Raw genomic sequence first — 24,501 nt, 5'->3', positions numbered from 1 at the left:
ATTTTTTATTAATTAATAACATATAATTTTATCAATCATCTTATAATTGATATTAAGATTAATATTAATATGTATTTTGATCGGGCTATGCCAGATCGGTCGATTGGATTGCAGACGCTCAGATGTGTGCTTGGTCGACCGTGTGTACGATCGGTTGATCGGTTTGTTCTGGTGGATTGACTTCCTGTACTACTGCTCCCTTCCTGTGCAGTTGATGACGGAGATTTCGAAGTATATCAGAGATAGTGGGAAATAATAACATGCATGAGTCATCTTTGAGATGGACCGAAATAAATGCTTCTTTTCCCACATAATTATCTTGTTTCTTTTATAATTAATCTCGTTTCAATTAATTGCTTGTCTTTTCGTCTTATAAATAGATAAATAAATAAATAAATAATAGAGTTGACTGATTTTCTCTGTTCTTCTCTCCGTTTGAACTTCTCGTTGTAAAATAATGTACAAGAAAAAGAAAAGGAAATTGCTTTCCCTCCTCTAAGTAAAATGATGCACAAAAGAAAAGTAAAGAAAATTACAGAAAAAGAGAAGAGGCATGCATGTGTGTGCATCGATCTTTTCTCCCAGCTCTCTATAAATTGCGCCTAGCTTCCCACGGACATTTTATCCATCCAACTAATTATTCCAAAACTGTCAGCAATTAATCATGGGTCTTCCCCTCTTGGTGCCCTTCATCCACCCTGACTTCCATCAAGTGTTCGAGAGAATGCCTCTGGGCGACAAGCTCAGCTTCCTCGTAATGATCATCGTTACTATGTACATTTCTAGCGTGGGACTTGATTGATCTCTCATGTACATTTTGTGCGCTGCATGCATGACAGTACGTGCACTCGCTGGACAGACTGGGGCTGTGGCACAGGCTGCCGGTGTTCCTGGGGCTGACCTACTTGCAGCAGCGCCGGACGCTGCACAACAAGTACAACCTGCGCGCCGTCGGGGAGAGCGAGACGACTCCGTTCGACCCCAAGGACTACGCGTACCGGACCGATGACGGGGAGTTCAACGACCCGAACAACAGCAAGGCCGGGAGCCATAATGCCTTCTTCGGAAGGAACACGCTCCCTCAGGATCAAAACGATCCAGTAAGTGTATAAGTAAGTAAATTCTTTCTTCAGGGAAGAGCGCCTTGAGCTTTTGAGACCATGCAACATGATCTGTGCATGTGTATGAGAGAGTAGTTGCTGTGTCCCCATCCGGCGATCGTGGCGAGGAAGTTTCTGGACCGGAGAGGAACTTACAAAGACACCGGCAAGCAGTTCAATCTGATTGCAGCGTCATGGATACAGTTCATGGTGCATGATTGGATTGATCATCTCGAAGACACTCAGCAGGTAAAACTAAGAATTATACATGTATAATATTCTTTGATGAATTAACAGTATAATCACAAAGTACTTCCTGTGTTTTCATTATCATCACAAAGGTAAATCTTCATTTTGCTAAAAAAAAAAAAAAAACTACCTTTTTTTTTTCATTCTAAAAATAGTCTCTTTTATTAGTCCAGTCTAAATAGCACCAAAACTTCTCATGATTAAAATTACTCCAATATTAAATATTCTTTTGCTAATATTAGGTCAGTTTTTATAAAAAAAGTTGGAGTAATTTTGGCTATGTTAAATAAAAAAAAAGGTCACTTGGGAAGAAAATTTAGAATAAGTATTCTTTTAATAATTAAAAAAAATCGAGAACCTTCTTCTTGTTTTTGCAAATACCAAATATATTTTTTTTCCCATTTTAAGTTTTAGGGTAAAATGATACAAATTTATAAAGTGCAAAATTGAATGGAAAACAAAATCGAATATGATACCTTGCGTATCTTTATATGAGTGACGATGGATGATATTCGATGTGAGTAATCTGATATAATTAAAATCTAAAATTTTAAATTCCTCTCTCATCTCATACATAACAACTGAGTAATCTGATATAATTAAAATCTAAAATTATAAATTCCTCTCTCATCTCATACATAACAACTCTCCTTTCTCCCTTATATATAATATGATACTGGATTGTAGAAATGAGTACCAAGATGGTACTAATTTCTACAAACAAAGCACCACCTGATTTGTATCCTTGGTGATTGTTTGTAGAAATCAGCACCACCTTAATGTTGATTTCTACAAACTAGCACTAGTGTGGGTAAGTGATGTTAATTTTTACTGTAGAAATCAACATCAAGTGGTACACCAAGGCTATAAATCAACACCACTTTGGTGCTGATTTATAGAAACTAGCACTAATCGGTGCACCAAGGCTACAAACCAGCATTAATACTAGTTTCTATCCAAGTGGTGTACTAAGGCTACAAACCATCATTAAGGTGATACTAATTTGTAGAAATCAGTACCAAGGTGGTGTTGATTTCTATAAACAAAAATCAGCACTAAGTAGTGCACCAAGGCAATAAACCAACACTACCTTGGTACAGATTTCTACAAACTATCATCAATGCTGGTAAATGGTGTCGATTTCTATAAACCAACACTACAAACTAGCACTGGTGCTCGTTTGTAGAAACTGACACTGGTGTTGATTTGTAGAAATTAACACAAGTGGTGCACCAAGACTATAAATTAGCACCAAGGTGGTGCTAATTTTTATAAACCAGTGCAACCTTAGTGCTGATTTGTAAAAACCAACACTAAGTGGTGGACCAAGGCTTTGTAGAAATCAGTACCAAGTGGTGCACCAATGTTACAAACCAACATCAAGGTGGTGTTGATTTTTATATACTAGCACCAATCGTCTTGATGTTGATTTGTAGAAATCAGCATCAAATGGTGCACCAAGGCTTCAAATCAGGACCAAAGTAGTGTTGGTTTGTAGAAACCAGTACTAAGTGGTGCATCAAGGCTTTGTAGAAATCATCATCAAGTGGTGCACCAAGCCTACAAACCAACACCAAAGTGGTTTTGATTTCTACAAACCAACACGAATCGTCTTGGTGTTATTTTGGTGCACCAAGGCTATAAACCAACACCAAGGTGGCGCTGATTTATAAAAACCAGCACTAAGTGGTGCACCGAGGCTTTATAGAAATCAGTACCAAGTGGTGCACCAAGGCTATAAACCAGCTTTAAGGTGGTGTCGATTTCTACAAACTTTGGTATTGGTTTATAGAAATCAGCACCAAGTGGTGCACCAAGGCTACAAATCAACACTAAGGTGGTGCCCTTGGTGTTGGTTTTTAGAAACCAACACTAAGTGGTGCACCAAAGCTACAAACAAGCATTGATGCTGGTTTGTAGAAATCAGCATAATCTTGCTACAAACTAACACCAAGTGATGCACCAAGGCTACTGGTTTGTAGAAATCAGCACCAAGGTGATTCTGATTTCTACAAATCAATACCACATTGGTGCTGATTTCCATAAACTAGCACCAAGGTAGTGCTGATTTCTTCAAACCAGCACCACCTTTGTGTTAGTTTGTAGAAACAATCACCAAGTGGTGGACGAATACTACAAACTATTGTTGGAAATGTGAATGGAATAAAGAGATGGAGACGAAGAGACTATTATGCATGAGTTTAGTCCCACATTAGAAGTCTCTTGGCTTTATTGTTGGTTTATATTATGACACATGCATTGACGTTGTAAACATATGCATGGGGAGAGCTCTCTCACGCGTGAGTGCGCAAGGGTGGGTGCAAATCCAGGGCCCGGATTGTACCGAACCAAGGTTGACTCGTGCACGAGCACGACTTGTGCATGTCGAATGCCGGACCGGTTGAGGTAAAATTTACCCAAAAGAATGAACCAACATATAGCCACTTGAATCTTGCTCAAGGATGTAATGGAAGCATTAATGTGAAATTAATGCTGATTCCGTAACGTCTCGACATTAATAGCGGCATTAAACTCTTTAATGGTGATTTCGTAACGTCTCAGTATTAATGACGACATTAATCTCATTAATAATGATTCTGTAACGTCTCGACATTAATGAAGACATTAAACCCATTAATGACGAAACTAAACTCAGCATTAAATGATCATAATTTGATCATTTATTGCAGGCAAGATGAGAGCTCCTATATAAGGAGGCTGGATCTTGAGCAAAGCGAAGAAAAAGAACGAAAGCAAAGCGAAAGCAAGAGAATTCCTCCACCTTCGTTCCCTAATTCTTTTCTCTCAGTCGTGCATCCGCTCGGCTAAACTATTTGTGATAGCACTCAGGTGCATTCTCAGTTCGCCACGAACAACCAGTGCTTGGTTGCGTTCGTGGTCTTGCCGTTGTATCCTGGGAAACAGACGATCCGAGAAAACCTCGAAGCACAGCCGAAGGTGGGACGAATCTGTTTCAAGGAAACTGCGTCGATCGCAGGCCTCGGTCTGGTGCTCTGTTTGTCCGCTCGGTTGGACTCTTCATTTGCTGGGTCGGCCACTCGCCCTTCTGATCTGCCCGACTGGTCTCCCGCTCTGCCTGTCTATCCTTCAGTCTGCTCGGACGATCTGATTGCTCAGACTCTGAGGTCAGAAAAACCAGCCCCTGCTGGCAGCCTGAGATTATCTGCTCAGGTCATCTTAACTGTGAGTTGAATTTAATTCGAGTATTTAGATTCAGCTAATTTCCTGTAAATCTCCGGCTACAGATTGTTTGGTGTCCAACAACTAACACTAGTGCTAGTGTTGATTTATAGAAATCAGTACCAAGGTGGTTCTGATTTTTACAAACCAACACCAAGGCAACAAACCAACACCCAGGTGGTGTTGGTTTGTAAAAATCAACATCACCTTACACTACAAAAAAACTAAGTTTTAGGGACTAAAAATTTTCATTCTAAATCTACAACAAATTTAGTGACAAAAAAAGAAATCGTCACAAATTAGCAACAAATACTATTTTGTCACCAAATTCATTGCTAAGTAGCAACAAAATTAGATATTCATTGCAAACTTTGCGATAAATAACATATTCTTTATATATTTCAGAACGAAAATGAGATTCATTGCAAACTCTATGACGAATTAAACCAATTGGTGTTGGTTTTTATAAATTAACACAATTTTACATGTAGGAGAGAGAAGATACTTGTTGCGCATGTAAATAAAAGAGAGATTAAAAAATTTAGATTTTGACTGCGTCAGATCTTCTGTGTCGGATGTTGCCCACCGCCACTCAGTTAAAGGTATGCAGGGTATTGATATAGTGCCCAACTCCATTTCCGTAGTAGTTTTTGCAACTGAGATGACTCGGGGCGCTTGGAATCACTCAAGATGCTTTGAGACATCTTAGTCATGGAAACAAGGGCATAGGTGGAGTCGAGCACCATATCTAACGCCTACTAGAATAGCTATTATCCTGCGGATTGACAAGAGGGAAGATTGGAAGAGAAACTCAAGAAAAAAATGCCAAAAAGCAAGGGAAATTTATAGGATTTACCAAAAAGGCAACTTTGTTAAAATAAAAGAGGAATGAATCCTCATACAAATAGAGACATGTGTTTATATATATTATTGACCCAAGATAAAGAAAAACAAAATCTCAATATATAGACCTAAATTCCAAGTTTGTAAAGAAAGAAAATAAATATTTCTAGAAAAAGAACTCTCTGTATAGAAATTAAATTTAATAAAATAGGATACTATTATAGATTAATTATGAACCATAATTATTAAGAATACTAAAAATATCCTAAATATCGTAAAAATATAAATTATTAAAAAATAGTAATAAAATCTTCAGAGGCGCAGTTGAGAGCCTGAATGATATAATTTGGGTCTGAAAATTGATGGTTACGGGTACCTAGTAACAAATGTAAATTTTTTAATTCTGCACACATAGCCACTTATATAATTTTATTCTGAGTTTTGAGTCAAAAGATATGATCATTTGAAATTTAAGAAGTAGTCATATTAAGTTGGACATGCATCAATATCACTCCTATAGATATACCATCGAGAAGGTGAAGAGATTATATATAGTTAATTTGGAACTTTAACATCAACCTAAATTTCTTCCATAACTATTTTCATGAGTAAAATACCATAGACCTTGATCTCATTATTCTTGGTCTTTGATTATACGAATCTAAAAAAATATTTGTTTTCCAAAATATTGAGTGAGACAAAATAACTAGAGCTGTCAGACAGACCGATCTCAAAGGATGGATTAACCCATGGTGAGACGAGTCGACCCATGGCAAGCAAACCATTTAGTGGGGCGAAATGGACCGACTTGCTTAGCGGATTAAAAAAAAATCCCCAATCCAACCTAACTCATGGCGGGGGGTTGCGAATTAGATGGACCAATCGATGAATCCATCAAAAAATAAAATAAAATAAAAAAGTTCGTGATGTCTTAGGTTGGTTCACGGGTTACTCATCTAGTTAAGGGAAATGTTCATTAATGGAAATGAATTTAATACATATTACTCAATAAAACATGTACAAGTTAAGAAGCTTATCATAAAGATAATTATACATCAATCTAGTAATCCCAATTGAATCAATGCGCTATAAAATAGCAATAAGTGTGCTCTTAGCTTTAATGAATATGAGAGAAGCACCAAGGACCTCAACGAATGTTAAAGGTGTATGTACGACTACTTCAACATTTTCTCAACTCGTGGATCAACCTAAGTCTACTACGAGCTGACTTGTGTGAGTCATGAGTATAGGCCGATTGGTCTATCTTAATCTATTTTTAAATAAGTTAATAAAATATAATTTAATATATTTAAATTATTTAGTAAGATAAATTAACTTGATAGATATAATCTAAATTGACGGCCCATCACCCGCTTGAGTGCATCGTGCATATTTATAGCCTTGATCCATCACATTGCTGGCTCTTAAATTTTTGAAAGATCTCTGGTGTGCTTTGGTTCATTAATTATATCATTTCTGACGACGCTTGTGGACTTAGATTGTCCTTGTTGCTCCTGCGAACGTGGCCGACCAATGTGCCCTTAAGTCATTTCGGTTCTATTGTACAAAAGAGGGGGAGGGATCTTCTGGACCGCATTCCTCTGGTCCACCCCTGGACCACACTGGGGATATAAAATCTACCTCACGTGTAAAACACGTGCACGCACCCACTCGAAAAACAGCCCTAACCTCTCTCTCGCCCTCCAACGTCGCTCCAGCGCCGAAGCCCCAGCCCCGTCGCCTCCCTCCCTCCCTCCAGCGCCGAAGACCTAGCCCCGTCGCCTCCCTCCCTCCCTCCAGCGCCGAAGCCCTAGCTCCGTCGCCTCCCTCCAGCGCCGAAGCCCTAGCCCCGTTGCCTCCCTCCCCCGACCTCGAGCGCCGACCTCCATCGCGACGACCTCCAGCGCCGACCTCCATCGCGACGACCTCCAGCGGCCTCCAGCATCGCGGCGACCTCCCTCCTGCGGCCTCCAGCGACCTTCGCGCCCTCCAGCCCCCGCGACGACCTCCAACGGCCCCCTCCAACGACCTCCGCAACATCCAGTGCATCGCCGACCTCCCTCCCGCTGCCTCCACCTCCAGTGCATCCCTACAAAGTGTTCCTAATTTCCCCAACGTACACATCAATTCTTACAAAGTGTTCCTATTTGCCCCATTTATCAGTTTATTCTTACAAATTGAATCAACTTAGACTTGAACAATCACCAACTGACATTATGGTTTCTTACCTTGCATGTTCTACGCTAGTAGTGTTTCACAAGCAGTCGCATGTGCATCTACATGCATCTTTTAGCAATTGTTCAATTTGGATCCATGCTTTCCCCTTGCATTTATTTTCCTAGCTGTTTTGAGAGACTTTTCCTAGTTGATGTTGAAAAACTTTTCATTTATTATTGTTTGTGATGTTTAAACTTGTCATTTATTTTGAGTTTGAGTTGTTGTTACCAAATCCTTTGAACTATAGTTGATTTAGTTAAAGGGTGTTGGCTTTGGGGATTTTGTTGGATTCTTGATGTTTATATGATCTGTGGAGCAGGATGTTTAAGTTTCTTAGTTTGTAAAAGCAATGCATGCTTTAATGAATTAAACTCATGATATGTTGACATGGGCAACAGTTAGTAAGTGTTCTATTTTATATAGGAATGTGTTCTATTGATCTCTATTAGGATTTAATTTCCAAATCTGAATTTTTGTGAAGTATGTTCATAAGTTCTTATTTATGCTACTGATCATTCTCAAAAGAAATCCTTTAAACTATAGTTGATTTAGTTAAAGCTATTACAATTCATGTTAGATGCCCCTTGAGTTGCTGTTTTTTAAATGTCTTATTTTGATTATCTGATTCATAGGTAGTTTTGATTATCAAATTAAATATCTTAATTTGATTATATAATTTATGTCTTATTTTTTGCATGGTAGTGTTGTTCATGTACAAGGAAAGACATGCAAAAAATGGCCATCAGGTATCATGCTTCAAATGAACATATATCTGATGTGTTATAATTGAAGCAGCCTCTTTAAGTAATGTGTCTGTTTGTAATAGTTGGAAAATTTCTTTTTGTTGCTTGATTGGTTCTTCGAGTAGCATGCAATTGCTTATGCTGAGGGTGAGAAATACTATGGAGCAAAAGCAACAATTAATGTCTGGCAGCCAAAGGTCCAGGAATTCAATGAGTTCAGTCTCTCTCAGCTCTGGATATTAGGGGGCTCTTTTGGGGAGGATCTTAACAGCATTGAAGTTGGTTGGCAGGTATACTTCTGTTCTTCAAATTTGATCATCCTAATCTTCTCAACCATTCTCTTAGGATCAATGCTTGCATTAACTTATTCTAGTGTTTCAATATCAGGTCAGCCCAGATCTGTATGGGGACAATTACACAAGGCTTTTTACTTATTGGACTGTGAGTTCAATCTCCACTAGTTTTGTTATCCTGTTTTATCTTTGCAGTTTATTATTAGTAAAGGAGATGCACTTACTGAGATATTCTTCATTTCATTGTACCATTTCTTAGATTAATATCAAAAGAATTGGTTTCATGGTTGTTTTTTGTTTTTTGGTACTTGCTTAGTTGATTATTAGTTTTTTATGTAAAATTTCAGAGTGATGCATACCAAGCAACTGGCTGCTACAACCTACTGTGTTCTGGTTTCATTCAAATAAACAATGAGATTGCGATGGGTGCCAATCTACCCAATTTCGAACTATGACGGATCACAATACGATATAAGCATACTTGTTTGGAAGGTTCAGTTTCAGTTAACATGCAAATTCTAGTATAATAATAAACCAAGCTGGAGAATCTCAACCACTCTTGTTTGTTTCATCATGCACAAACACCAAATGCAAAAGCTCTGCAGATCTTTTTCTTTATAATTGATAACATTTTTCTTTACCATTATGAATAATGGCACTGACAGGATCCTAAGGAGGGGCACTGGTGGATGCAATTTGGGAGGGACTATGTGCTTGGCTACTGGCCTTCCTTTCTCTTCTCCTACCTGGCAGATAGTGCGTCAATGATCCAATGGGGAGGGGAGGCTGTGAACTCTGAGCCAGATGGTGTGCATACTTCCACAGAGATGGGGAGTGGGCACTTCGCTGAAGAAGGATACAGCAAGGCGAGCTACTTCAGGAACATTCAGATAGTTGATGGTTCTAACAATCTAAGAGCTCCAACAAGGATCGGATCCTTCACGGAGCAATCGGATTGCTACAATGTGCAGAATGGGAACAATGGTGAATGGGGGCAATACTTTTACTATGGAGGACCTGGTCGAAGCTCTACTTGTCCGTAGCCTTTAAGTATTGTGATTTGTTAACATCCAGTGTAGTGTCGTTTCTTGATTTAGTATTGTTTTCTTGAGCTGTGGAAATTTGGAGAGAAGCAGCCATATTTCTTAAGAGAAATATGGTTTCTGGTAATGCTTTGATGGATCTGCCATTGGTCCCTACTTTTTTTTAGGGTACTTAGGCAATGGCAGTGTCAATGACTGAATGTTATCTTGGCTCTGTCAAATGTGTGTTTGATTTGGTTATTGAGATATGCCTCAATTTGTTGTCTAACGTTACATCGGCATTTCAATATGCTATTTTCATTCCATCAATCTTCCACAAAAAACACACGCATGCGTCCATCACCAACCGTGAACATAACCTGAAAGTAAAGACAATATAGCATTAACGATATGACATGAGTCAAATTGTAAGCAGAATAGCTGAAACAGTTCAGGTTTACGGTCTTAAACATTCCAAATTTCCAACACAAAAAGATGGCAAAGCTTCAAGCAGATACAATGATTCCCCGAAGCAGATGAACAAAAAGCAAATCCCATTAAGGAAACAAGATCACTTAGTAATCTTCAGGATCTTCCCCGTCTTCATCTGCACCTTCTGCGCCAACCTCCTCGTAATCCTTCTCGAGTGCAGCCAAGTCCTCTCGTGCTTCTGAGAACTCCCCTTCTTCCATTCCTTCACCAACGTACCAGTGAACAAATGCTCGCTTGGCGTACATGAGATCAAACTTGTGGTCAATTCTTGAGAATACTTCGGCAACGGCAGTGTTGTTGCTTATCATGCACACATCACGCTGAACCTTGGCTAGGTCTCCGCCAGGCACCACTGTGCGCAGCTAGGTCTCCGACGGAGCTAGGGCTTCGGCGCTGGAGGGAGGGAGGGAGGGAGGCGACGGGGCTAGGTCTTCGGCGCTGGAGGGAGGGAGGGAGGCGACGGGGCTGGGGCTTCGGCGCTGGAGCGACGCTGGAGGGCGAGAGAGAGGTTAGGGCTGTTTTTCGAGTGGGTGCGTGCACGTGTTTTACACGTGAGGGAGATTTTATATCCCCAGTGTGGTCCAGGGGCGGACCAGAGAAATGCGGTCCAGAAATTCCTCCCCACAAAAGAGATCCCCACACACAAAGACTTGATCACTGCCGGTCACTCGAACATCCGTACTGCTTGGTGGTACGTCAAATATATGCTCTAGTTGACTTTATATTAACATAAAAAAAAACTAAATTAAATGTTAAGATCATATTTAGTGAGTATTAGGAATAGAGTTTTATTTGATTAATCCGTATTGTAATCTATTGTTAGGGATGGAAGTGCCATCTATGGGAGCGAAGGGAAGAAAGAAATGGCGGTGAGGACCTACGTCGACGGCAAGTTGAAGCTAGGCGACAACAATCTCCTTCAGCACGATCCCGTCACCGGAATCGCCATTTCCGGCGACATCCGCAACAGCTGGGCCGGCGTCTCCACGCTGCAAGCCCTCTTCGCCAAGGAACACAACGCTGTTTGCGACGCACTCAAGGCAATGATAATTAATTGAGCGTTTAATTAATTTCTTATCAATTAATCATATCTTAATCGTAGTTTTTATTCTCGATCGATTAACTGCAGGCAGAGTATCCCTATCTGGACGACGAGGAACTGTTCCGGAAAGCAAGGCTGGTGACTTCGGCCGTCATCGCCAAGATTCACACCATCGACTGGACGGTGGAGCTCCTCAAAACCCACACTATGAATGCTGCCATGCATGCCAACTGGTAATGACTATCAGTCCTGACATGTCAAATTCTTTAGCAGTTTCAACAGAAACACACATTAATTAACGCTGGTAGCAATGAAGGTATGGATTGCTGGGGAAGTGGGTGAAAGAAAGGTTTGGGCACATTGGAGGAGAAGCCCTCGGAGGACTCGTCGGTCTGAGCCAACCGAATAACCACGGGGTCCCCTACTCCCTGACGGAAGAGTTCACCAGCGTTTACAGAATGCACCCTCTTCTTCCAGACTCTCTCCACCTCAGGAACATCAACACCACTCCTGGACCGAATAAATCCCCACAGTATCTCAAAGAGTATGCATGTGTACATTTTTGTTTTGCTTGATAAGAATATAAGATACTTAACTGTGCAAATTAATGGGGTGCGGAACAGAGTCAAGATGGAGGAGCTAGTGGGGATCAGAGGCGAGTCGAAATTGGGCGAGATCGGGTTCGAGAGGCAGTTGGTGTCCATGGGACACCAGGCTTGCGGCGCCCTTGAGCTGTGGAACTACCCGTTGTTCTTTAAAGATCTCATCGCCCAGAACGTCGACGGAACAGAGAGGTCAGATCACGTCGACATGCCTGCTCTGGAGAGTGCGTCTAACTACTGTTATCCTGTTTTATTGAAGTCGATCGATCTTTTTGTTTTTGTTCTATGATAATGATCCGGTACTGATTGATGAAACTGTATATACATAGTCTATCGCGATCGCGAACGGAGCGTCCCACGGTACAACCAATTCCGCAGGGGCCTGCTGATGATCCCGATTTCGAAATGGGAGGACTTGACGGACGACAAGGAAACGGTCCAAGATCTGCGCGAAGTCTACGGGGAGGACGTCGAGAAGTTGGACCTGCTCGTAGGCCTCATGGCGGAGAAGAAGATCAAGGGATTCGCCATCAGCGAAACTGCTTTCTTCGTCTTCATTATCATGGCATCGAGGTATATATATATATACACACACACAATATCATGCAATTATTAACGCAATTAAATGCAAGACTATATCGATCATTATTTACAAGCGAATCAATATTTACAGGAGACTGGAAGCTGATCGATTCTTCACGAGCTACTTCAACGAGGAAACGTACACGAAGAAGGGGTTTCAGTGGGTGAACTCGACGGAGAGTTTAAGGGATGTGATCCAACGCCACTATCCCAGCATAGCTTCGACATGGATGAACTCCACGAGTGCATTCTCCGTGTGGGACGCTCCTCCCAACTCCTTCAATCCCGTTCCATTGCTCCTGAGGTTTCCCAGTTAAAAAGCGACGATCGAGCTAGAAGATATACAGATTCAAGCGTGCTAATTAATTTTAAGTTGAAGAAGACTAGTAATGTACGTAGATGTTGGAGTCGATAAGCTTTCTGAATTCGTTTGATTCGTAATTGATTGTATTCGTGCAATAGTTTAATTAATTGTGTCGGTGTAGTTATTTCTTTGAACTAAGTTTGATATATAATTGTTTTAAATAAAAAAGGGTCATATGTATTTAGGGGGCGTTTGATATAGATTACTCGATCAGAATGATAATGGGTTTGATTGAGGGTTAATCATAATGAGAATCAGTGATTGAATTGTTGGTGCTTGGTATAAATAATAAAGGTGTTAATATAATGTGATTGATGTTGCTAGTTAAATGAAAGTATACAATGGGAATTAGTCAAATTTCTAATTTTACTCTTACCATTAAACAATACAAGAAAAGTTGTAGCAATCGCTGGAATATGGTACAAATAATGCACCTACAAAAAAAACACACAATCGTCGGAATATGGTCAACACGGTACAAATAATGCACCTACGAAAAAAACTCACGAACAATTATTATACATATTGTAGTTTTTAATCAAAAATAAAAAAAATAAACATATCATATTGTTTGTTTTTTTATTTTTAAAAAATATAAACAAGCAGTAGTCGTTTAAAAAAACTGCTATCATGCCGTATATCTCAAGCATAGTGATCATATTTCACAGGCTTATTATTTATATATCGAAGTACAAGTAAACACAACACATATCTTCAAAATAAATCATTATTAGCAATTAATCATTGTTTGAACACAACATTAGTTAACATACCATCCTAAAAATACAAAAAATAATCAATTAATTGAATGATAACTAGGTAGTTATTCGAAACCTGATTACTAAACAAGATAAGTTAAAGAAATGTTTCCAGATTTTTCAAAACCAACATATTCAAATCTATAATTATAAGAAATTGAGCATAAAATCTTCTACTTCAGATGAATCTAAACTAAACAATAACTTAACTTTCATAGCATCCTCACAAATTACTTGAGTAGCCTTGTACTTGTTCTTCCCAACAAATCCGTACTTATTCAACATCTTAAGAACTTATGACATTTTAGAAGATTTACCTTAAACCCAAGCTAACATAGACTCAAAGTGTGAGCTAACATTTTGCATAAAATCATCTACTCAATCACCGAGTAATTTGAAGTTACTGTCAATATTTTCGTACATATGCATTCCTTGCCTTCTTTGAAACCTTTTCAACTCTATCAATGGGTAAATTATTTTTCTCCTTAGAGTGAGATGCTCTAGATGTAACAAATAGTTGTTAATTTGACATTGAATCAACTTCAACTATATTGTCAGTAATTGTATTGTCATATGTTATGGATAAATCATCATCAACATCAGTATTTGTTATGTTATGTGCTATCATCGAAGGATCTTCTATAGCAAGGATTGTTGCTTTGTCTTTGCTATATACCATCTCTAACTCTTAAAGATAAGGGAATAATATAATGAAAAGGCCTTTAGCTTCACAGCGACCATGTACCCAAAAAACAACAAAACAAAAAAATAGCTCTCAATAATTGAACAATGCCAAATCAAACTCTAACCCACAAACAATTTTTATTAATTAAAAAAAAATAGCATAACGTTCAAAGGTATAATGAACGAATATCTATAGTAAACAAAGAAGAAAACACAAATCAATTATATGTACCATAATTCATTCAAGATACCATGTTTCTTCACATGTTATCTTCTTTTCGATATAATTCCAAGTATAACCACTTTGTTTGCATATTTCATTGATATCATGGCATTTCTTCTTTAAGGTTTTAATCCTAGAATCAATGTGAGTGGCATATTTTGTTAAATTTGGCAGCATTTGGATCATAATTCTTCTTAACTCGACCATGTATAGTTGTTCTTGAAACCTCCATCAGCTTTCTAAAGAAGATCGATTGTCATATCCTGCAAACATCTTACTAATGTCCAACTTTCCACTACCTACCAGAAAATTTTATTTTTACCTCTTCCACAAGTAACCTTCTTCTCCACATAGTCATCAAGATTATTCTCCATCCTACTTCATGTCAAAGTCACAGACAGAGTAACTATTAAATGTGTAACAATATTAAATCATGTTTAAAGAAAGTTGATGATACATAAAACATCGACATGATACATCAAACATCGACATAATGCATAACATTAAAACATAAAAGTTTTACAAAGGTGAATACAGAAGAAAAATAAAAAACAAACATCACACCAATCATAGTAATTCCATATCAAATAACCTGTTTTGCCAATTACATTTGGAGTACTAAATTATTCCTAAAAGTTATTCTTTAATCAGTTGGGGTAATTATCCATATGTACTATGTTTCAATCTCATGATCACTTTCATCTTCATGTCTCATGAATTTATAGATCAAATTATGAAGCAAACAATAAGAAATAATAATACGGACTTGGGTTTGTATTGGAAAACATGAAGGGGAACCTAGAATTTTTCAACATCCCTTCAACAATACAAAACACCTCTCAATAACATTTTTTGCTCTAGAGTGCTTCATGTTAAAATATTCTTTGGTTGTCTTGGGTCGATGACCATCAAACTCATTGAGGTGATACCTATGTCCATGATAAGGTGCCAAAAATTCATCTAAATTACAATATCCAGCATCTACCAAATAAAAATAACCTATACCAAGGAAAATAAAGTAAATGCAAGTATTCCATAAAAATAGAAAAAAAAACTTAAAGAATAAAATAGTTACTATTTACCTTGGGAGACTTTAAGGCTAGATAGTCTACTGATAGCAACATAAAGAACCCGACCATCATGAGCAGAACCTTCCCAACCAAATAACACATATATAAATTGCATATTTGGGCAACACACTCCCAACACGTTTGCAACAATCCCCCCTTTCTTATGCAATAACATTTTTTTTCTTCTTTAAGGTGTGTCACTAGGATAAAAGTATCATCTAAAGCACCTAAACAATCCTATAATATTCATAGTGTTGAATGAAAACTATTTTAAAATATGAACTATACGTGATTAAAAAAATATTACGTAAAATGGTTTCCACCTATCTTTTTTGTAATCATCGCGTACCGGCTCAGGTTTCTTTAGCAATATGTGCTGCAGTTGTAAAATTGCTTGAAGACAAAGATTGAAATGACAACTAATTGTTTCTCGACTGTTGGTACAATTTTCCTAAGTTAAGATTGACCAGTTTAACTAAGCTTAAGTTGGCTCAAGTTTGAGTCTTGATGTTTGAGTTTTGATGCTTGACAAAAATGAAAATTGAAGGTGCAATTGCCTGTTTGGGGAGATTGCTAGTGTAATTCTCATCTAGTCAAGGTTTGACTAGTTTGATGTGAAAAAAGTCAAGTAGATCAAGGTTGATCGGATACTTGACTGAAAAGTTCTAACTAGAGGTTAGGTAAAGGCAAGTCCAACAAGAAGGTTAGCAGAAGATGAAAATCCAAATGGGTCAGTGTTGACCAGACACTTGGTGTGAAAAGTCTTAATAAGTGAAGCTAGACAGTTTGAAAGTCTTGGTGAGTGAAGCCAGATAGATAGAAATCCTGATGAGAGAAGTCAAGTGAAAGTCCTAATAAGTGAAGCTAGGCAGTGAGGAAGTCTTAGTGAATGAAGTCAGGTGTGTGAAAATTTAGATGAGTCAAGGTTGACTGGATGCCTAGTGTTTGAAAGTCCAAGTGAGTCATGGAGGACCGGACCCTTAGCACGAGATAGTAAGTTCAAGTGGATCAAGGTTGATAGGATACTTGGTCAAGGATTGACCAAACACTTGGTGACAAAGTCCTAGTAGGTCAAAGTTGACCAGATGTTAGGCATGAGGGAGTTCTAACAGGTCACGGTTGACCGAATGTTATGATTTGGAACCCTAGACTTGAGTTAGTCAAGTTAGGATTGGTAAATTGATCAGTTGATTAATTGGAAGAGTTTTTTCTAGCAACGATAGCCCAATCAATCAGTTCATCGATTGGTGGTCATTCGCATAAGACCACAGTGTGCTCTCCAATTGATCAGCTGATCGATTAGGATATTCCAATCGATCAGTTGATCGATTAGGGCAGGTTTTATCGTGATGACGTGAGAAAAGTATAAATCAATTGGTCAATCAATTTCGGATTCTTCTGTGAAAGCATAGAAGGTTGCTGAATCGATCAGCCGATCGATCCAGCTGCTCCTAATCAATCAGTCGATCGATTGGGAGATAACTGTTGCATAGGTTGTGACTTCTGAACGACTGGGATTGCTTAGGTCTTACATGAATGTCAATTGGGAGTAAGTCCAATCGAGATCACGAAGTATAAAGGCGACAGCGAGGTTCAAACACAACAACTCTTCACTCGATCTTCTCCGCCAGTTCTTGGAAGCTTAAGGCTAATGTTACTACACTTCCAAGCTTACAAGAGATATTCACAAGGAACAAGAGATCAAGCAAGAAAGTTTTTTATTTGTATTTGTGTATTTACTTCTTGTTTCGAGTTGTATTGCTTGTGTGAGTTGTAAGAGATTTCTCCATCTCCAGATTATTTCTAAGGAGTATTTTTGATAATGGAGAGAGTGCTCTGTGTGAATCCTTAGATTAGTCACCTCTTCTTGAGGTGGATACCAAGTAAATCCTAGTGTTAGTACTAGGGAGTTTGTCGCTTCAAGTTTATCCGCTGCAACAACATCTACAAAGCGAGCAAGTGAGCGAGACTAGTTATTCTCTCCCCCTCTCTAGCTCCTAAGGGTCCCAACAAATGGTATCAGAGTGAGGTCGCTCTTTACCGAACTCATCATCTGAAGGCAACAAGATAGAGGAAGTTGAAGCCCTAAAATTTCAACAAGTCAAGATTATCATCAAGGAAGCTCAACTTGAAGATGGATTTTCAAGATGGACTCGGATATGATACAAAAGCACCTCTTCCATTCATATCTACATGCTTCAATCTTTGGAATCAAGAATCGAAAACTTCGTAATGATGGAGATAGAACAATGGTTTACTCTAATGAAAGGATTTGAGGCTCCAAAGGATGACAAAGGCAAAATCCTCAAAAAGAACAAATGGAGCAAGGAGAAAATTTAAAGAAGCAAGGTCAATGACAAAGTGACCAAATTGTTGGTCAACCTATTTCTAAGCAACATTTTGATTCAAATATGAGAGTATGAAGATGCCAAGGAGCTTTGGAGTAAATTGGCAAAGATTCATGAAGTCCCCTCCACTATATTAAATCAAGAAGAATCTAAAGAGGGAGACTCATTGGATTAAGAGTAAGAGGAGTCGAAAGTTGAGAGATGCTCAACATCCGAAGAAGAAGAAGAAGAAAGTGAAGAAGGTCCATCCTCTAGAGAGCACGAAGACAAAGGAAAAAGAGTGTACTCTTTGTTTTATGTGAATGAGGATTCGAACATTGAGAGATGCTCAACATCTGAGGATGAAGATAAAGTTGTATTCACCTCAAGAATTGAGGAGTGTAGATCATCAATGCCGGATCAAGAAAATGTCTATACATCCGGATCAAATGAAGAAGAAAATATCATCCCTACAAGAAAAGAATGTATAACTATTTTAATTTGTAAAAATAAAGATCACATCATTTTTTTTGAGTGTAGGAAAAGTGGGCACCATAAAAGCAAGTGCCCTAATTTGACTTGGCAACCAAGGTAAAGGAGAAGTTAAAAAAGACACAAGCCTTGGCACACAAAGGCAAGGAACGCATTGTGTGCTTCTTGTGCAAGCAAAAGAGGCACTATCGAAGTCAATGCCCAAGGAGAAAGATTCTGGTCAAGAGTCAAGGAGGAAGCTCAAGTCAAGGAGGAGCTCTTAATAGTAAACTCAAGGTATCATTTATTGATGCAATTCCTCTAAGTAATGATAAAAATTATGCTAGTTCAAATTTATATTACTTTAATGCTATTTATCATGAAAATAGAAAACATGATAAGGTTAAAGAAAAATATATAGTATATCATACCAAGATTATCTCGCCTAAGATTATGAAGGTAGATAATAATTCAGGCAAGAAATCAAAAGAAATTAGATATATGCCCATGAAAAATAAAACTCAAGGTTTTAATAAAAAAAAACAAAATTTGAGGACTTATGAAAGGAAAATCAAGTCTTGAGGTCAAGACTTGATAAATTAGAAAGGGCCCTTAAGAAAATGATAAATGGTGTCCAAGGGTCAAATGGACAAAACCTAGGAATAAATAGACAAGAATTGTCCAATGATAGGGGTTTGGGTTACAAACCTCAAGTCAAGAAAGATGTGTCCTATTACCATAGAATTTCATATAGTTATGGAGCTAACCCTAGGTCTAAGGGTCAATTCAACGTTTCAAGGGAAGTTTTCCCTAGAAGCAACCTTGAGAAAACCAATATGACTAAGGCTTCTAAGAAGCATAAGAAAGCTACTAAGAAGGTAATAAGGGAAGTTATACCTAGAGTTGATCGTGAGGAGTCTAGCATGACCAAGACTTCTAAGAAGCTTAGGAAGGTCATTAGAAAGGTAATAAGGGGAATTATCCCTAGTGAGTACCTAGTACATCCAAGGAGCACAAATAGATTTTAGATTCCTAAGAGTGTATTCTCTACACCCTAGATGGGTTTAGATAATGTCAACTCCAACTGGAAGAGTAGTTAACCTAACCTTGAATAAGTTGACACTTGAAAGACATTTTCAATGCAGTAGTACTCTTTGAAAATGAGAAGGTTTTAATGGTTAATCTTTAAAAGACTAAAATGTGCTAAAATTTGAGAAATTGTACTTAATTAAAATTGGCACAAATAGAAAGAGTAAAAGAAATGTCAAGTTAAGTTTTCGGCATTTTCTTGGAAGATAAAGGGGTAACTTAGGATTAATTTTGATCTAGTAATTAATTAAAGATAGTTAGATATATAATCTAGGTATATTATTTATGTTAAATTGTCATACTTTGTTTGCCTATAAGATGCCAAGTCATCATTTCACACATATATATTGCCATGATATTATGATACATTCATACATTCATCATGATTATCCATAATATAAATTTAGAGTTTATTTTAGAAAATATGCATGTGATATTTGTCAAGATCATTTTTATGCATTATGTCAATTCCTTGTAATTAAGGACAATGACATTAATCAACAAGTGACATCTTAAGTGGATGATTAATTTTAAAATGCCTAAATAGAAATGCATGATCCCTTAGTTTAGGACAAAACCAATATTCACATCTCACAAGGACTATAGGTTAACTTATATGTGTTTTAGTGTACATTAGATACAAGTAAGATGTTAGGATGGTGAACAAAACTCAAGATGTTGATCTAGTATATTTTTTGAGTTTTAGTTTCATCAAAACACATAGTTTATGTATTATTCAATCATTGGAAAAGCAAGTGTACAAGTCATGTGCATTTAGCTTAAGAAAAATATTTGGAAATTAATTTTGAAAATAATTTAATATATACTTTAGAAAATCTTGGTGAAGACTATCTTTTAATAGCAATCGCCATTATATAGTTCAACACAAACTTGGAAAAAATATTAAAGATTTCAAGAGTTTATAACTTTATGTTAATCTTTGACAATAAGATGTATTTTCTTAGAAAACTATTTTCCCTGATAGTATATGATTTAAATAATGTCTACGTAAAATTTTATGATTTTTGAAAAATCGTAGAGTTATTTAGCCATTTCTAAAATTTAGCCAAAAGCTTATTTAAGAAAAATCAGAAACCTAATTGATCAATCGATTGATTGGGGGAGTTTAATCGATCGATTGAACTAGGTTTTCCGTGAATAGAAGCTCATGGAATCGATCAGTTGATCGATTGAATAGCTTTGATCGATTGAGTCCCAACATCAATCAATTGGAAAAGCTGAGTTTAGCTGCAAATGTCTGATTTCATTCATTTAAGCCACATTTAGTCATGTTAACCATCCTTAACCCTATGAAACTCATTTATGAATATTTAAGGGTAGTTTTCTTAATGAAAGAAAGGACTAGTTAAAGAATACTAAGTTGAAGTTTTAGGATGAGGTTTAATTTCAAAGTTGAATTTTGAACCTCAAAACTTTAAATTTTGGGTTTCCTAAAGATTTAGGAATTCTAAGTCATTGTTGGTACAATGACAAAAGTTTGGAGTATGTTTTGAGGGGGAATTACTCCTTAGAGACATTAATTTAATTTTTTTTTCAATGAAATAATGAAAGATTGGAAATCTTCATTGTGTTGAGTGTATGCTCTAGAATGTGCATTTGAACACAATAAAGGGTATGAGACCTTCATTGTGATGTTATGAACAACAAGTGATGTTATGAACAATATATGGATAACTATTTAGGGGAGAGTTTTTGATATGTATCAAAGGGGGAGAATGTAGAATTTAAGCTAGAAAATTCTCAATATTCACACGGGGAGATTGTGAAACTCTTATGTTTAAGGGGGAGAATAAAGGAAACTCTCATTAATGCTTTGGCATGAAGAAGAAGTTGAGGCTATGAGATTAGCGTAAATTAAATGTATTGTCAAATATTAAAAATGGGAAGATTGTTGGTGTAATTTTTCTAGGTCAAGGTTGACTAGTTTGACTAAGTATGAGTTGGTTCCAGCTTGAGTCTTGATGTTTGAGTTTTGATGTTTGACAATATATGAAAATTACAAGTGCAATTGTCTGTTTGGGAAGATCGTTGGTGTAATTCTCCTCTAGTCAAGGTTTGACCAGTTTGATGTGAAGAAGAGTCAAGTAGGTCAACGTTGACCGGATACTTGACTGAAAAATCCTAACTGGAGGTTGGGCAAGGGCAAGTCCAACAAGAAGATTGACAGAAGATGAAAATCCAAGTGGGTCAGTATTGACCAGACACTTGGTGTGAAAAGCCCTAGTGAGTGGAGATAGACAGTTAAAAACCATGGTGAGTGAAGTCAGGCAGATGGAAATCTTGATAAGAGAAGCTAAGTGAAAGTCCTAGTTAGTGAAGCTAGGCAGTGAAGAAGTACTGGTGAGTGAAGCCAGGCATGTGGAAATCCAGTTGAGTCAAGGTTGACCAGATACCTTGTGTTTGAAAGTCCAAGTGGATCATGGAGAACCTGGCCCTTAGCATAAGACAGTAAATCCAAATGGATTAAGATTGATCGGACACTTAGTATGGGGAGAAAAGTCTAAGTGGGTCAAATGATTCACCAGACACTTGGTGACGAAGTCCTAGCAGATCAAGGTTGACCAGATGTTAGGTATAAGGGAGTCCTAACAGGTCACGATTAACTAGATGTTTGGATTTGGAATTCTAGACTTGAATTAGTCAAGTTAGGGTTGGTAAATCAATCAACCGATCGATTGAATCAGAACCTAATCGATCAATTGATTGATTGGGAGAGTTTTTGCGAGAAATGATAGCTCAATCAATCAATTGATCGATTGGGGTTATGCCAATTGATTAGTTGATCGATTGGTGGTCGTTCACACAAGAGTACAGTGTGCTCCTCAATTTTTCAGCCGATTGATTGGGATACTCTAATCGATCAGTTGATCGATTAGAGTAGGTTTTCTCATGATGTCTCGAGGAAAATTAGAATTGATTGGTCAATTGATTCCGGGGTCTTTTGTGAAAGCACAGAAGGTGTTGGAACCAAATTCAAAATTCGGATATCATGTTTCTACACTCCTATATGCAGTGAAAATTTAAAATTTTATTTATAATTTAACAATTAAATCAAAGAAGTATTCATATGTATTTTTAAACAAACATAAACATGATCTTTATCTAAGCATGCATTATAATCTAACAGTTTAAGTTATTGGACCCCGTGGTTATTTTGATATGATCAACCAAATTAAGTTAGGTCCTGTTTTGATTTGATCCCAGTGTCTAAGTGTGAAGGAGCTTAGGAGCACAGAAAGTCAAACGGAAGATGCAGCTAGAGAGAAGGATGGCACGGGAAGGGAGCCGACAAGCTCGATGCATTTGAGGGACGAGGTGCTCGGAAGAGTACACCGGTACATGATGTTCGAGGGATGAGAAGCTGGAGCTGAAGCCTGCTCGAGAAGAAGGTGAGAAATTGGATTCGGGTGAGCTCTATTTCGGTTGGTCGAAATCACCCAAGTGATCAGAGCAGCGGAAGATCCAAAGGAAGGCTTGGAGCAAGGTATACGCTGCTGGAGGCGCCTTCAAAGAGCATTGAAGGCACCTCTGAGGCACCCCAGCACGCCTTCGCTTCCTTCAAGCGGAAGGCGCCTTCCATGAACATGGAAGACACCCTCCATGTGAAAGGGAGGCACCTTCTATACTTATGGAAGGCGCCTTCGACCTAGTTTTACTACTGTTGGCAGTGGATAAAGCTACAGATAGGATTTCTAGGAGTTATAAAAAGGACCATGGAGCTAGAAAATACAATAACAACTGATGTAATTACTTTCCTAGTCTTTTCTGAGCTTTCATTGTGTGTAAAAAGGCTTTTCCGCCTTCAGAGAAGGAGATTCTTAGTGAGCTTTGCAACCGACTTGGATTAACAACTACCTAGCTTATAACCAAGTAAATAGTGTCATTTTACTTCTTTTTTAAGTTGTTATTTCTTTTTATAATTGCTTTACTAATCTGAGTCCAAGGATAGAGGAAGGGTATATTTTTCTGTTTCAAGCAATTCAACCCTCTCTTGCCGGCCCCGCTACACCAACAAGTGGTATCAAAGCCCAATCGCCTCAAAAGGACTAACCACCGACTGAAGCATCAAGATCAAGACGATGGTCGGACCAATGATCTATCCACCAAAATTTGAAGGAGAATTTGCGTTATGGAAGAAACGCATGGAGGTATTCTTCAAAGCTAACTTAGAAATTCTACTAATAATTAAATACGGCTTTGTAGCTCCAAAACCCCCCCAAGGAGAAGAAAATAAAGAATATCGGTGGACCAAGAAGGAGCAAGCAGACTTCATAGCAAGCGGACGAGCCAAGTTCCACCTACTCAGCGTACTTCCGCCAGGAAGTAAATTGAATCAGAGATTACGACTCAGCAAAGGAACTTTAGGAGAAGTTCCTAGAATTGCATGAAGGAACTTTCGAAACAAAGCTTGTGAGACGGGGCGTGCTCCAGAATCAACTGCTAAGAAGGGTATTGCCTTGATTGCAGGTACAAGAAGAACCCAGGAATCAAAAATAAAGCATAAAACCAAACCAGAATCTGAAAAAGAACCAAACTCAGAAGATAACGACGACGAGATAGAAGCCAAACTCGTCAACCTAGTACGCAAGCTCTACAGAAAGAAGAAGAGGTTCACAAAGAAGGATATCAAGAAGGTGGTTCAGTCCAAAAAGGCACAAACGAGTCCAAAGGTAAAGTTCGAAGTAACCTGCTACGAATGCAATCAAAGGGGCACGTCAAAGCCAATTTTCCAAACCTAAAAGAAGTAAAGAAGCATAGGAAGAAGAAAGCACTATAGGTAACATGGGACGAGTCCTCTTTAGAAGACTCCGACGAAGAGCTCAAACAGACGAGCTTTCTTGCACTGACGGCCCGAGAACACATCGACAAATCAGAGACCGAAAGCGAATCAGAAACCGAGTCTAAGCAAAGCCACGGATCCACATCCATTTCCGAATGACCCAGACCCACTGTAAGAAATTCATTGCATAATTTAGTTAATTATTTAATGCGTAAGTTAGCTAAATCTAATGTTCGAGTCAAATCGCTTCAAAGGGAGGTAACAACCCTTAAAGAAGTGACTAACCCTAGCTCCTTGACTGATTTCATTCAGACTGGAACCTCAACTC

At 38.1% G+C, this 24,501-nt stretch overlaps 2 protein-coding genes and 1 pseudogene across 2 annotated transcripts; 2 read left to right on the top strand and 1 right to left on the bottom strand.

The window, feature by feature from the left end:
- The first annotated feature begins 664 nt into the window (after positions 1–664).
- LOC122050328 (alpha-dioxygenase 1-like) lies at positions 665–12,762 on the top strand. Its single transcript, XM_042611244.1, has 14 exons — positions 665–754; positions 840–1,100; positions 1,197–1,349; positions 8,479–8,643; positions 8,741–8,794; positions 9,312–9,640; positions 10,105–10,300; positions 10,736–10,851; positions 10,984–11,200; positions 11,290–11,435; positions 11,519–11,746; positions 11,826–12,028; positions 12,134–12,377; positions 12,478–12,762. The coding sequence occupies exons 1-14, from the start codon at positions 665–667 to the stop codon at positions 12,701–12,703; spliced, it is 2,628 nt and encodes an 875-aa protein (XP_042467178.1). The 3' UTR covers positions 12,704–12,762.
- LOC122051687 lies at positions 7,094–9,929 on the top strand (annotated as a pseudogene).
- On the bottom strand, positions 10,098–10,518 carry LOC122051688 (tubulin alpha-3 chain-like). Its single transcript, XM_042612908.1, has one exon. It carries the CDS (start codon positions 10,466–10,468, stop codon positions 10,244–10,246), a length of 225 nt encoding a protein of 74 aa, XP_042468842.1. The 5' UTR covers positions 10,469–10,518; the 3' UTR covers positions 10,098–10,243.
- Positions 12,763–24,501: the final 11,739 nt, after the last annotated feature.

Source organism: Zingiber officinale, chromosome 3A, assembly GCF_018446385.1.
Source record: "Zingiber officinale cultivar Zhangliang chromosome 3A, Zo_v1.1, whole genome shotgun sequence".
NCBI lineage: Eukaryota > Viridiplantae > Streptophyta > Magnoliopsida > Zingiberales > Zingiberaceae > Zingiber > Zingiber officinale.
This window is presented reverse-complemented; position numbering and strand designations above follow the sequence as displayed.